This window comes from Tachypleus tridentatus, chromosome 13 (assembly GCF_004210375.1).
Source record: "Tachypleus tridentatus isolate NWPU-2018 chromosome 13, ASM421037v1, whole genome shotgun sequence".
Lineage (NCBI taxonomy): Eukaryota > Metazoa > Arthropoda > Merostomata > Xiphosura > Limulidae > Tachypleus > Tachypleus tridentatus.
The window spans coordinates 112149601-112165331 of record NC_134837.1 but is presented as its reverse complement, the minus strand read 5'-3'; the positions used below and the strand labels follow the sequence as shown (position 1 = coordinate 112165331).

Sequence of the window (15731 nt, the reverse complement as noted above, 5' to 3'; positions counted from 1 at the left end):
ATGAGATGACCACTTTAGTGACAGCGCAGTAACTTAGATTATCTGTACAAGTTAGACTTCCTTATCATCTGTTTAAGAGTTTTACTTTAAATAGAGAATATGTTACAGCTTAAATGAGGTACATATGGTTTTACATGCAGTTATTCGTGTGGAGGTTGTATTTTTTTTATTTGTTGAAGTAAAAGTGCTTTAATAAGTGTTAAAGATATATGATTGGTAAAAATTGTTAAGTTGATTTACCACATCAATATTTCTAGTGATTTAACAAGTCAGCATCCTCAATATAAGCATTACTAAACTGTTTGATGATTTATCTATTAGCCTAACTGATTAGCCTTTATTGATTTGTTCGTCTTCCAGAAATCTATTGAATTGCATGGTTTAATGCTTCAACTCAAAGAAATTAAAGAACCATTGATTATCAAGAAACACCCTATAACTTCAATTCCTGAAAACTCTTCTTCTTCGGCTGAGAGCACGTGTGAAACGTTATTACAAGGTCGGTAAAACCTCGTAGAATGTTTCTGTAGCTTTGATATTAAAACTAAAAGAGCTTTCCCTAGTGGCGTTAAATTTGACGTACATTTTTATTTTGAATTTTTGGAATAACAACTGGAAACCTTTTTAAAAAAAGGGATCATAGTAGCCTCTCTTAAAACATATTATTTATGCTCATAAACACTTGTCGATTTTGAACTTCACTTGATAAATAACGGGTATTAGCATGGTAAATTTAAGGGTTTTGAAAGCTAACTTTTAGGTTCGATACTTTCCGTGAGCACAGTACAGTGAGCATATCAAGAAACACCCTATAACTTCAATTCCTGAAAACTCTTCTTCTTCGGCTGAGAGCACGTGTGAAACGTTATTACAAGGTCGGTAAAACCTCGTAGAATGTTTCTGTAGCTTTGATATTAAAACTAAAAGAGCTTTCCCTAGTGGCGTTAAATTTGACGTACATTTTTATTTTGAATTTTTGGAATAACAACTGGAAACCTTTTAAAAAAAAGGGATCATAGTGGCCTCTCTTAAAACATATTATTTATGCTCATAAACACTTGTCGATTTTGAACTTCACTTGATAAATAACGGGTATTAGCATGGTAAATTTAAGGGTTTTGAAAGCTAATTTTTAGGTTCGATACTTTCCGTGAGCACAGTACAGTGAGCATATTACGAACTTAAATAAAAACATATAGTTATAATGGGGCAGCGCTAATTATTATCTTGTCAATCGAGTACAAAATGTTTATGAGGTCGGTCAATTCGATCTACTTCGTAGCAAGAGATGATCTATGCATAGTTGCATCATCCTTGTATTCTTGTTTGCAGTTTTTTTGTCATTGCTATTCTTATATTCACAAAATGTTTTATTACTTGTTTTGTGACTTTTTTCTTTACTGAAAGTTAGAGTATTCTATAAATTTGTGTAATAAAAGTTACTATTGTATGTATTGGTTTTTTCTTACTCCTTCACTTCATTCATGATATAGGAATTAACAACGATTGAATAGTGTACCATGCATTGAGTATTCTACGAGTCAAATCATCTAATATTCATCTATTACTGGCTGCTAATTTTTTGTACATTTAAAGGAACATCAGAGTTCTATATAAAAAAACTTACTTCAAGGGATAATAGTAAATTCGTTTACACAAGAATTATGATTTAAAAAGTACCACTAGTTACTACGACTAAGCAATGACATCGTGCACTGACCATAAGCATATAAAGTGGATTTGTCTCGACTGAAATTAGAAGTAAGGTGAACAGTGTGGCGGTTTGGTCAATTTCTGGTTTGGTATCTTATTTTTAGCGACGATTTATTTCTTGATTTAGAGCTTTTTGGTAGTAGAGAAACAAATGAAAGTAAACGGAAATCGTTTTTTTTAAAAGTTAAACTATCTGTCACTATCAACTGTTTAGCATTCATGTATTCAGTGTAAGTACCTCAACCATCCCTATATACAAATTCTACCGACTCTATGATAGTGTCGGCAAGTTTGACTTAACGAAAATTATAGGAAGTGACAAACGTAGGCCCATTTTACAAATGCACGAGAACTTACTAAGCCAGACTTCCCTTGCCATCCACCCCCCAAACATTTTCAATGGGGTTCAGTTCGGGCGAACACGCTGGATGGTCCAAAAGAATTACGTTATTCTCCATGAAATAGTCCTTTGTCCTGCGGACATTGTGGATTGCAGCGTTGTCCTGCTGAAAGATCCAGTCATTTCCACTCAAGCGAGGACCTTCAATCAACAAGGGTGCTCTCTCCAATATGCCAATGTAGCCAGCTGCTGTTTGACGCCCCTGTAAAACCTGAATCTCCATTGTTCCATGAGCGAAAGCACCCAGATCATGATGGAACCTCCTCCACTGTGTCGTGTAGAAAATGTCTCCGGCAGGATATCCTTATCGTGCCAGTAACGTTGGAAACCATATGAACCATCCAGGTTGAATTTTTTCTCATCAGAGAACAAAACTTTCATCCACTTTTCTACGTCCCATGTGTGATGCTTCTCAGCAAAGTTTAACTGAGCTGTTTTGTGGTGTGAAAGGAGGCGGCCTTTGAAGACGTTTACGGTTTTTAAAGCCTTTTTCTCGTAGATGCCGTCTTATTGTTCCTTAGCTGCATTCTGCGTCCGTAAGGGCCTTAATCTGGTTTGACGATCGGCTGGTGTTTTGCCGGACAATCCGTCGAATCCTTCTGCTCAACGCCGGCAAAATTTTCTTGGGCCGACCACGTTAAATTCTCATTCGGTATCCCTCAGGGTCTTTTAAGAAATTTGCAACAGCAGTTTTACTACGCCCAATCTCACTAGCGATAGCACGTTGAGAGAGACCTTGCTTTTGCAGCTCGACAATGCTGCCCCGTTCAAAGTCTCTCAACTTTTTAGCCTTTGCCATGTTTTTACCCAGTGTAACACAGAAGATGTCAGTGGGAGATGTTAACAACGCTAATGTTTGAACACAAATATTAACGAAAAATATTTATTATTTCATAAATCATACAAATTTCGGACGTGACTCATGGACCCTTCTGGAGTACTCTCTGATAATTTTGATTAAAATGGTATTTTTCACGTGTAATGAATGTGGTATGTTGTTTGAATGCAAAGTTAGGCCTATTGTAAATAAACTAGGATGTTGTTTTGTGGTAATCAGAAAACTCGCATGATGAATGCGTTATGTTTATTATACAGTATAGTTAGGCCTATTGTAACGAAGCTAGTACGTTGTTTTTGGTGATCAGAGAACTCGTGTAATGAATGTTGTGTGTTGTTTGAATTGTATAGTTAGGCCTAGTGTAAAGAAACTAGGATGTTGTTTTGTAATGATCAGACATCTCGTGTAATGAATGCGAATGCTGTTTGAATTATAAAGTTAGGCCTATTTAAACAAAGTTGGTGTTATGTTTGTATTTAATTAAGCGATTTATACCAACTGTTCTTGAAATGATATGTTTTACTGCATTGTGGTGATTATAAAGCTTACATAACTAGTAACATTGTGGTCAGATGTGATATAACTAAAATATTATGAGTAAATTGTGTAAATTCATTATAAGACCTTAAGGAACTTTTATGCACCTGTTCGTGTTTTTGTATTTCAGTGGTCAGACCTTGCTTGATTAAAGAAGATGATTCTTGTAGTCCAACATTCCAGTATATCAAGGAGGACGTGTCGCAGCATTCTTTATTATGGTAACATAAAACTAGTTAAAACATTTCAAAATTTTAACCTGCATTCTAACTGGCGATGAAACTTAGAAATGTTATAATCTTGAATTTGTTTATTATTACGCAAAAACCTTTAACCTGAAAAGTCAGAAAATTCAGATAAAGAGGTAAAAGAAGTCAGAATAATTGCTCCCCCTTTTTGTCTCCCGGTAGGGACAGCAGTGAGTCTTCGGATTTACAATGCTATGATCAGGGATTCGATACCCTTTGGTGGACACAATAGGTAACCCACTGTGGCCTTGCTACAAGAAACGACACATCTTAAAATATATCAGAATCTGCATCCGTACACAAGCCATGCTACTTTGTTTTACCAGTTATTGGCTCATTTAGTATAATCCTTACCAACCACTCTGTTCTTTTATCTGGTTGTAATTACCTAATTCATTATATTTGATGATAAATTAGATCAAATATTCTTTCATCAATAACAAAGCAACAATTTATTTTCTGACATTAAGTTACGATGTTCTTCTTTGAAGACCAGTTTTGTAACACCGTAGTAGAAGTTCATAAATGTTGCAAAGTTTCATCACATATTATAAACAATTTCCAAACTAAAGCAATTGATTTAAAAATGAGGAAAACTTCAAATACCGGTGTGTCGTACATATATAGCTGGGAGGAGGGAAATCAAAAGTAATGTGATCACCATAGGTTAAATGTATTACAAATTATTTTCCATTTTTCTTTTTTGTAAATTACTACCTCTTTTTCTCACCTTGTAGAAACTCTTTTGTTACGCTTAGGCCTAATGTCTGAGCCTAACTACTCGCAAAATAGATATAAAGTTACAAGACAATCACGAAAGGGGTTACACAATATTGTCTTTTTAATACAATGGGGATTTCTATAGAGTTGTTAGATTTCATAATTGTATGCGCATACCATACTCGTTATATATACATAATTAAATATAACCCTTACGAATACACTCGTGAAATAATAAAAAGAGTTAATTAATTGATTTGACTTGTTTTTAGAACTTCGTAACTGTCAATTTAACCATTTTCACTCCTGTAGAATTCCGTTATACAGATTTATAATTTATGGCAACTATAGATGTCAGACTAGAACACTATGAAACAGATTACAGTAGCCTTTGGGGTCATCTTGCAGATGAAGAAGAGACTGGTGGATAAGCACTAATATTTGTAATGTAGAAACATGTCTCTCTATTGTAATTGATAGAACTACCAGTTGAAGATTTAACAAATAAAACGTTACACCACCTGGGTACTGTTCTTCAAATGTTGTTGTTTTTGCACTTCTTGCAACACCAGTCATTCTCCAAAGTTTATAGTTAATTATGTACTTCCTGTAACACCAACCATTCTTCAACTTTTATAGTTATTTCTGTACTTCCTGTAACACCAACCATTCTCTGACTTTTATAGTTATTTGTGTACTTCTTGTAACATCAACCATTCTCTAATTTTTGTGAATTTCAGTAATTCCCAAGGACAAATTACGGCATCTACAGAGGAAACAAAACAAAGATACTGTAATCTCCAAAATAAAGACAAAAAATAACGTTTAAAGAAAACGACGTAACTACTACAGTAACGGAAATGCATCCCTTATCTGCAACACGAAACGTTAGCCAAACAATTAAACACATGGATTCTGACTCTGAATGCAGCAGTGAATCAACCAGCTCCCCGAAATATCCGTCATCTATAGAACAAGACGTCCCAGTAGAGTCTGACGACACTTCGTACGCTCGAGCTATCAGAAACTTCCACCATAGGGCAATAGTGAATGGGCTGTCGTCGTCGTGTGATGAAGACTTAGAGCAACTGAATTTAGCGTCGTTCCGAAAAGGTGTGTGTCGTAAATTACAGGTATAATTGAAATAAAAACAACAACATTCAAACCAAATACAAAGTAAACTATAGTGCTATAACAAAGTGTTGAATTTTGTCTTGACTATAAAACATCCTGTACAAGGCTATCTGAGCAGCGTGAAACTGTTCTTTTTGACGTATCAGTAAAACTTAGTGTATTTTAGTCATCATCCATATCTGATTAAATGTAATGTATTTTAGTCATCATCCATATCTGATTAAATGTAATGTATTTTAATCATCATCTATATCTGAAGCTAATTCCATGTATCAACTGAATATTCAGTAGCATTCGTAAAGGTTTCTCTTTTACTGTAATACATATATGATTGTAGCAGTACTGGTTCTGTAAGATACAAGTTCTCTTTCACAATAATTATAATATTTAATTAATGATTGTAGCAGCAGTGCTTCTATATGGCAGAGGTTTCTCTTTTACTGTAATATCTAGTTATTGATTGTAGCAGTAGTGGTTCTCTATGGTATAGGTTTCTCTTTTATTGTAATATCTATCTATTGATTGTAGCAGTAGTGGTTCTATATGGTACAGGTTTCTCTTTTACTATAATACCTATCTGTTGGTTGTAGCAGTAGTGATTCTCTATGGTACAGGTTTCTCTTATTGTAATATCTACCTATTGATTGTAGAAGTAACATCACACGTTTCCTTCTTTAGGAAGTTGTCAGTGGTATATCTTAGGATAGTGACTTTATGACCTTTAATATAACTGTGATTTTTCATGGTTCTCACTAATGATTTTATAGAATCACCAGTTATGTTAATACATCAACATGTATAAGATTATTCATGTTGGTCACATGTACACTGTCTACTCGTAAAGTGATACTTTTGTCTTTGTTTTCCTAGGAAGAAAATCTTCAAGCCTAAATAAAACAAATAACAGGCAAAAAGCAAAAAGCCTTGGGACACTACGCACTCTAGCGGCGACAAATGTAGAAAATCCACGTGTGTCTGTTATTCACATTCATCAAACGGATGGTGGTATAATGCCTCCACTGTTCCCCTGTAACAGTCATGTAATAAATGAATACCAACCTTCAAGTATATGTTCCTCACCGGACCCTACAGTATGCTCACCTTATTCGTCGGTAAAATGTGATATTTTAGAATACTTATGATAAAACTTGGAAAGCAAAGTTTTCAACGAAGGACAGAAATGTCTAGCACATCACAGTGATTACATTATTATAGGTTTTTAATCAAACCTTCTATAGAAAGTTCGTTTTAGTGGGGCAGGGGTAGGCTTCAGGGCTTATTACACTAACATTTGTGGTTCGATCGTCGTTCTGGACAACACTCGGAATGTATGGTTGCCGATATAACAAAACGGATTATAAAAAAATACCATTAGCAGCGTCCTCTATCGGTATGTCACCGTGTTCTAGTCCTTGTTATTAATTATGTGTGTTTGCACGCTCTAAGTGCATGGTTTTACTTTAGACCGTCATATGGTTTATATAAGATCAAATAATTATAATCTATCAAACTAATCTACTAGAATAAACAAATCAACAGAATTACAATTGCTTTGTGGAAAGCAAAAATTAATAAACTTTGATAATTAACAATGCGAAGTACCCAGGACAATTTTTCAAGTTTGGACTTAACGACGAAACAAAACGAAACTCGCTGTGTCACGTCGCAGCAAAGTCTTTCAAAGTACGAAACGTTGTCTTCTTTCTTTATGTTTGAAAAACGGGATTTTTGGTATGATTTTAATTACACCTGTTTTGTAATACCTTTGACCACAAATTTAATAAGTAACATTATTTGTCATTTAGTGTATTTTTAAGGTGGCAAGCAAAGAATATTTAAAAAAAAATAAGGCTGATTGAAATCGTATAATAAACTGTGTTTGTAAATTATTTGGTGTTGGTTTTCGTCGATTTCATAAACACGCGCCCTGCATAGCCAGGTGGGTTAAAGCACTCCGCTCGTAATCTGAGGGTCGCAAGTTCGAATCCCCATCGCACCAAACATGCTCGCCCTTTCAGCCGTGGAGACGTTATAATGTTACGGCCAATCCCACTATTCATTGGTAAAAAGTAGCCCAACAGTTGGCGGTGGGTGGTGATGACTAGCTTCCTTCCCTCTAGTCTTACACTGCTAAATTAGGGACGGCTAGAACAGATAGCCCTCGAGTAGCTTTGCGCGAAATTAAAAAAACAAACATAAACATGCAACAGAAATATAAGTATTTTATGAATTGTGAAGTCAAATACCTGATCGACATTATTCCGTTTGTTTAATTTTGGCACTTTAATAAGATCTTACACTTTTAAATAACGAAATTTTAGTCTCTCATCTGTTTGTAGCTATTTTTATTTTTTCGCATTATTTTTATCGCACTTGTTTTCACTTATATAAAAATAGCGCTCTCTCAAGCTTTTTTTATGTGTACTTGTACCATATTGTATACAGTCATATGAAAAAGTTAGGACATCCTATGAAAGCCTGTGTATTTTTGTAACATTTTTGGATACATAGATATTTAATCTCAATTTCAACAATACTGAGAGATTATAGGAATATAACTAAACAATTGAAACTGAAGAAAAGACTAATGTAATTCTACAAAAATGCATATTCTAACTGAAGAAAAAAGTTAGGACACCCAACCCCCTAATAGATAGTGTTACTCCCTTTGGCTGAAAAAACTGCGGTGAGACGCTTCTTGTAGCCATCTACCAGTCTCTGACATCGGTCTGAAGAAAGTTTTCCCCACTCCTCAATGCAGAATTCTTTCAGCTGTGAGATGTTTGAGGAGTTTCTTGCATTACAGCCCGTTTCAAGTCACCTCACAGCGTCTCAATGGGATTAAGATCTGGGCTTTGACTCGGCCATTTCAGGACTCTCCATTTCTTAGTTTTCAACCAGACCTTGGTGGATTTACCAATGGATCATTGTCATGTTGCAGGGTCCAGTTCCGCTTTAGAGTTAATTTTCGTACAGATGGTCTCATATGATCCTCAAGCACCCTCTGATACACAGTAGAATTCATGGTGGATTCTATGATTGTGAGCTGTCCAGGTCCTGCTGCAGCAAAGCAGCCCCAAACCATGACACTTCCATCTCCATGCTTCACAGCTGGTATGAGGTTCTTTTCCTGGAATACTGTATTTGGTTTACGCCAAACATGTCTCTGTTCTGGTGTCCAAGTAATTCAATTTTGGATTCATCTGTCCAAAGAACATTATTCCAGAAGTCCTGGTCTTTGTCTACATTCTCTCTGGCAAACTTCAGTCTGGCCTCGATGTTTCTCTTAAAGAGCAAAAGGTTTCCTCCTTGCACACCTCCCATGCAAGTTAAACTTGTGCAGTCTCTTTCTGATTGTAGAGGCATGCACTTTTACATCAACAGTAGCCAGAGGCTGCTGTAGGTCCCGTGATGACATGTTAGGGTGTTTGGAGACCTCTTTTAGCATCTTGTGGTCTGCTCTCGGGGTGAACTTGCTTGGACAACCAGACCTGGGCATGTTGGCAGTTGTTTTGAAAGCCTTCCACTTGTTGACTATTTTCCGGACAGTGGAATAGCTGATTTCAAAATATTTTGGGATCTTTTTAAATCCCTTACCAGACTCATAAGCTGCTACAATTTTTTTTCTGAAGGCCTCAGACAGCTCTTTGGTGCTCATTCTCACTTCAACAGTCAGGAGCACACCAAACTAAATGTCTGAGGTTTAAATAAGGCAAGCCTCATTCAAAATGCTGAGTAACGATCTTCTGATCACGTGCACCTGGTGTGATACACCTATGTGTGAGTTAAGCCATTTTAAGTGGGAATAAATGTGAGGGTGTCCTAACTTGTTTAGTTATATTCCTATAATCTCTCAGTATTATTAAAATTGAGATTAAGTATCTATATATCCAAAATTATTACAAAAATACACAGGCTTTCATAGGGTGTCCTAACTTTTCCACATAACTGTAAATATCGAAACATACTCGGAAAGGAAAATGTTAATTATCGTTTCTGAAAAGAAGAAAAAATCGGTTGTATTCCGAAGTGTTTAGATCGATATTATTTTAATAAGAAGTGTTTTTAATGTAAACATATAAATATGATTTGTTAATTGAATCTAAAAATTAAGAGCAACAATGAAACGTAATTAAACGGTATAAGCAAGTATTCATACAACATTCAGTGAATTTATGTTTTAGACACCTGCACATCAGTTACCCCATTGTTTAACCACAATTTGTTTTTTTTTTAATTTCCCAAAATTTGAGTACAAACGTAAGAATTTATGTTAAAATGTTTCAGTATCATTGAACATTCTGTGATTGAAAGTACTGCTACTACTACTACAATATACTACTAGTAGGTAGAAGAAAAACCACAAATGTGCCTATTTACTTGTTGATGTGATATCACATATTACACAATGAAGGTGATTTAATGATGGTTCTCATTCGTTGACTGAAACCGTAAAACGCCTGGATGATTTCTCTAAATATTTTACTGTGATATAAACAAATTATAATCACAAAATGAATGTATCTGATTACCGTATTTTCAATTCCAGGCCCGGCATGGCCAAGCGTGTTAAGACGTGCGACTCGTAATCTGAGAGTCGCGGGTTCGCATCCCCTTCGCGCCAAACATGCTCGCCCTTTCAGCCGCGGGGGCGTTATAAGTGACGGTCAATCCCACTATTCGTTGGTAAAAGAGTAGCCCAAGAGTTGGCGGTGGGTGGTGATGACTAGCTGCCTTCCCTCTAGTCTTACACTGCTAAATTAGGGACGGCTAGCACAGATAACCCTCGAGTAGCTTTGTGCGAAATTCAAAAAACAAAGAAATTCAATTCCAGCGTCGAACAATGTCTTACGTTACTTTTCACGGTGGCTAGTGCGCTTGTAAAACAAGCTAACTGGACTTTTAAAGTCCGCTTTCCTGTTAGATATTCTTGTATTCAAATAGAAAACTCCAGTTTCACGTTATCAAGATCGAGAACAGCCAAGTAATTAACATGCTAGACTGGAGACATCCAGGTCCATCGTTCTTATGGGAATATCCAAAAATGTTACGTTTTCAGGTAATTTAAGCAAAATCACTTCCTACAATAGCATACTCCGCGTGCAATGATTTATTATTATTCAAGTAGTCTGAGAGTAATATTTACGATTGTAGGGGGCACCACCGTACATCTTCCATCGCATATGGTTTGTTTGTTTTTGAATTTCGCACAAAGCTACTCGAGGGCTATCTGTGCTAGCCATCCCTAATTTTGCAGTGTAAGACTAGAGGGAAGGCAGCTAGTCATCACCACCCACCGCCAATTCTTGGGCTACTCTTTTACCAACGAATAGTAGGATTGATCAAACTTTATAATGCCTCCACGGCTGAAAGGGCGGGTATGTTTGTTGCAACGGGAATTCGGACCCGCGACACTCAAATTACGAGTCCATTTGAATATTGAAATATTGCCCAAATTTATCAAAATACGTTACCAAAAATATTTTTAATATATTATGGAAGAGCAAGATTTTAAGAAAATATGATATATTAGTGTGAATTGTACAGGATCTGTGTCAAACCAAACAGTATAGTATGATTATGATACTTATTTGGTTTAACATAGGTACTTTGATTTTGAACGCCCCCACGGCTGAAAAGGCGATCATGTTTGACGCAACAGGGATGCGAACCCGCAACCCTCGGAATACGAGTCGCACGCCTTAACGCGCTTGGCCATGCCGGGCCACTCGCATATGATATTTCATTAAAATAAACCACATTTTTATCTTCCCTTTCTAAGTAAAATGTACCTCACTTTGGCTTTAACTTTGTCAACTTTCACTTACGTTTAAGATGTTTGTTTGTTTGTTTGTTTTGGAATTTCGCACAAAGCTACTCGAGGGCTATCTGTGCTAGCCGTCCCTAATTTAGCAGTGTAAGACTAGAGGGAAGGCAGCTAGTCATCACCACCCACCGCCAACTCTTGGGCTACTCTTTTACCAACGAATAGTGGGATTGACCGTCACATTATACGCCCCCACGGCTGGGAGGGCGAGCATGTTTAGCGCGACGCGGGCGCGAACCCGCGACCCTCGGATTACGAGTCGCACGCCTAACGCGCTTGGCCATGCCGGGCCACGTTTAAGATGAGGTCATGCAAGATTACTTAACCAGAGTCTCTCATGATGGAAACAAATCCACTTGAAGTAATCATGTATTCTCATGAAGGCTAGTATGGATATTAAAACTTTAATTAAAATAAAGTGCAGGAAAAAGAAGTTTTTAACCTGAAGATGACCTAAGAAGGTCAAAATGTGGTTCTGTACCTTATTTTGATTAAAATTTTGATACATATACCAGTTGTCTTGACAATACATATTTAACAAAAGTCTATTCTTAACTGCATAACTGAATTCTCACAATACTTACTCTCTTACCATCTCTTATTTAGTGTTTCCGTGAAATTATTGGACAACTCACCATCATGATTACGGGTAAGATAAAACATAGGAAAACAGGAATTTTCTTGTAAGTATACACATAACAGTAGATTCGATTTAAAAACATAAGAATGGATTTCACTTTCTTCTTAGCACAGGATTTTCAAGTTTTTTAACATTAATAAACAAATTTCTATAACCAATCCGGGAATTTCTTCTCAGAAGGCAAAGCTGGTCGCTTGCACCTCCAATTTTCTGTAAAAAGAGGTGATTTTATGTTGATCGAACTAAGTAAAAGAAATAAAAAAAAAGTGTAATGAATCTTTAAGTTTTAAAAGTATGAGTTGCACGAGACACATGAGCACCCGTAAACAAATTAATAATTATTATTTGAAAGTAAGAAATGATTTTATCCATCGTACGTTAGGAGTTGTCAAGTACAATCTTGCTAAAGCTAGTGTAATACAACAAAAGAAGGAGATAGGACTATGATAATAACAAAACAAGGAGATAGGACTTTGATAAGAACAAAAGAAGGAAAGACAACTTTGATAAGAACAAAAGAAGGAGATAGGACTATGATAAGAACGAAACAAGGAAAGACAACTTTGATAATAACAAAACAATGAGATAGGACAATGATAATAACACGACAAGGAGATAGGACTATGATAATAACACAACAAGGAGATAGGACTATGATAACAACAAAACAAGGAGAAAGGACTGTGATAAGAACGAAACAAGGAGTTAGGACTCAATGAGGAGATGAGAGAACAAACACGTTTTTCTTTGAATTTAACACATCTGGAGGAAACAATGAATATGAGGTTTCTATATGAACAAACCTAACTTTCTTGACGTCATTAGATTTTTTTCTTAAATGCCCTACTCCGTCTCCTTCGTGTTTATCCCCTAAACGATGTACTAGTTCATCTGTTCAACTCTATCTTTATCTTCCTTTTTTACTTGTTCTCCTTTTCTCTCGTCTTACCTCTGACGATTTCTTTCTTCTATTTAAAATCTCGGGTACATTTCTAATTCTCGTTCTCTCCTTGATCCATTATGTTTTTTGCAGTCTTGTAATTCTTGACATCTTTCTCTCTCTTATTTCATTGCTGTTAGCATGCCAACAAACACCTTTCTTTGTGGAGACATTGAATATTTTTTCATAATGAATATATCTGCACCTTTCTCTTTTTTGAATGTTTTTGGCTACATATACAAATATCCTCAACATATTTTTCTTTTCGATTTCTAGTTTTCGTTTCCTCCTTAGAATATTCATCTCAGTCAAAATCGAATTATTTTATATTTTCACCTTTTGATCATTGCTTCTAATTCCTTTGAGCAGCAGGTATACGTCATCATCGCTAGAACTTTCAGGGTTTAATTAACATTAACTTTTAATTAATATAAGCCATCTACATAACTCTGACATAAAATTTAACAAAGAAAAAAGCCTAGTCATTGGCATGCAATGACGTTAAACAGAAACCTTAAAGATTTGAATGCTTTGATTCGTCAGTTGTATATTTTCGATTTCAATCCAAATAATAACACATGTGGTTCGAACAGCTTTGGACAGCTAACAATATAAAACAGCCTTAATAATAATAATATTACAAACAATTAAAAATAAATATCAAATTTTAAACAATATTTGAACATAACTAAAATAAACTAGAGAATATAAATCAACTTTTTTCGAATACGAAAAAAAGTTTCCTTCATGTTCTATCACCTTGGTGTAACTAAGAAAACGTGACGTCAGTAAATATAAAACCATGTAACTCAACGTGCACTTGATGTAATTTAGTTCACTCTTTTTCGTAAGCCTTTTTAAATATGTATAAGTTCTTTCGATATATATATATATATATTTAAAAATATTTTCCCTTGTTTCTCTCTAATTTTGAGATAGAACTTTATTAGTCCCAGTTGAATCTTCCAAATGTTGTGAGCTGAATAAGTGAATCTAAAAAATTATATAAAAACAAAATTATCTTAGTAGCACTATAGGAAATTTTCACTGATTTATAAGTTTATCAACGACCAGTTGGCTACCTTGTGATTATCTACTCGCTTTCAGCTGGCTAGTCGTTTATTGAGGGTCATGCATGTTTCATGTTATTACAGATTCATGGTGTCAACGTAATATTGATAATGACCCAGCTGACTTTGCATGTTTAATTTTTTTAAATCGACATATTGTCATTACCGTAGTGACAATAATCGGTTAAAACTATTACAACGTACTCTGGATTACATCTGATGGATTGGATGTGCCCTGGCTGTGGAACGAAGATCCAAGGATTAAGACTCGATATTATTAACACTCTGCAATTACGGCTGTGTTAACGTCATAAGAGTGTAAAGTCCACCTAGTGGTACCTAAGGGAATTAATTTATACGTTTAATTTCTCGAATAACTCTTCTCAAATTTTATGTGTATTTTACTAATAATGTTGGTGTCCGAACAAAACAGCTCTGCATTCTTATCATGTACTGAATAGAACACATATTTAAATAAACTGGTGTATTTTTAATTGCAAAGAATGATTACGAATGTAATTTTTTTATTGTAATTTGAGAATTGTTATAGTGTATATTACATTTAGTTAGCAGCAGATGGCGCCGTAAGCTACACATCTTATCGCTGTTGAACAATACTTTAACATTTTCGTATTATAAAAGCAGTAGGACATTTGTAGTTTTCAATAGCTCTTGACTCTCTAAATTTCCTTATAATTCTGGATATGATTTTTGTCTTACTAAGTCTGACCACCACTGGATGTATAGTTGGTCGTAGCCGTCGCTAGCCATCCCTAATTTAGTAGTGTAAGACTAGAGGGAAGGCAGCTAGTCATCACCACCCACCGCCAACTCTTGGGCTACTCTTTTACCAACGAATAGTGGAATTGATCGTAACATTATAACGCTCCCATGGCTGAAAAGGCGAGCATGTTTGGTGCGACGGGGATGTGAACCTGCGACCCTCAGATTACGAGTCGCACGCCTTAACCCTCCTGGCCATGTCGGGCTGCCCCGTGGTTTAAAGACATTTGGTCACCGTTAGTTACTAAAATAATATTTTTCAGTGTCGTGCAACCAATGCATACGCAATACGAGGATCTGGAATGTTCCGCACACGTAAATGCCTTTTTTTGGCACTCCACTGGATCGATTTAATTGTTCGAAAGCAAAGTGTTTTTTGTTACAAGCACTTTTATAGTTTATGCGGATATATACTTAAACTTTTATACTGACATTTAATAACATAAAACTACTGGTTTGCCTAGTGTTAAGTGGCCCTAATACAATAAGTTTATTAGATTAAATGGTAGGTACTTAGGTCTATATTCTTCGTCAGTAATACATATTATGAGTTCATTAAATTTAATGGTGAGAGGTATTTAGGTCTGTGTTCATCGTGTGTGATAAAGTTTTCTAGTGTACTTAATAAATAATTTTTATTTGTATTCTTCCTAACATATTGTCTTTATTTAGTCAGAAGTCTGATAACATACGGATGTTAACTTTGAGGCTGTGGGTTTTGACTCTGTTTGCTTTAGCCATTCGTGCAATGAACGTTGGTTTTTAAGTTACTGGTAATTTCGCGCCTGCGCATAATAGTGGTTTGTGTTAAGTTCTGTAACTTAACAGACAAGCGAACGTATTGTCTTCTGACTGATAAAAGAACACTCCAAAAAGGGTTT

At 35.6% G+C, this 15731-nt stretch overlaps 1 protein-coding gene across 2 annotated transcripts in view; it reads left to right on the top strand.

Annotated features, from left to right (window-relative positions):
* The window catches only part of LOC143238610 (gamma-aminobutyric acid type B receptor subunit 2-like), a 149922-nt gene extending 142486 nt beyond the window's left edge, over positions 1-7436 (top strand). The window contains exons 17-20 of one of the 2 annotated variants that reach the window (XR_013020667.1): positions 361-499; positions 3619-3709; positions 5197-5569; positions 6461-7436. Coding sequence is in view for 1 of the 2 variants with exons in the window: in XM_076478981.1 (XP_076335096.1) it covers positions 361-499; positions 3619-3709; positions 5197-5278 (312 nt within the window). In the remaining variant the exon portion in view is untranslated. Of the gene's footprint in view, positions 1-360; positions 500-3618; positions 3710-5196; positions 5571-6460 lie in introns of those variants that run through there. The other variant, XM_076478981.1, reaches the window with a different exon arrangement.
* The last annotated feature ends 8295 nt before the right edge of the window (positions 7437-15731 follow it).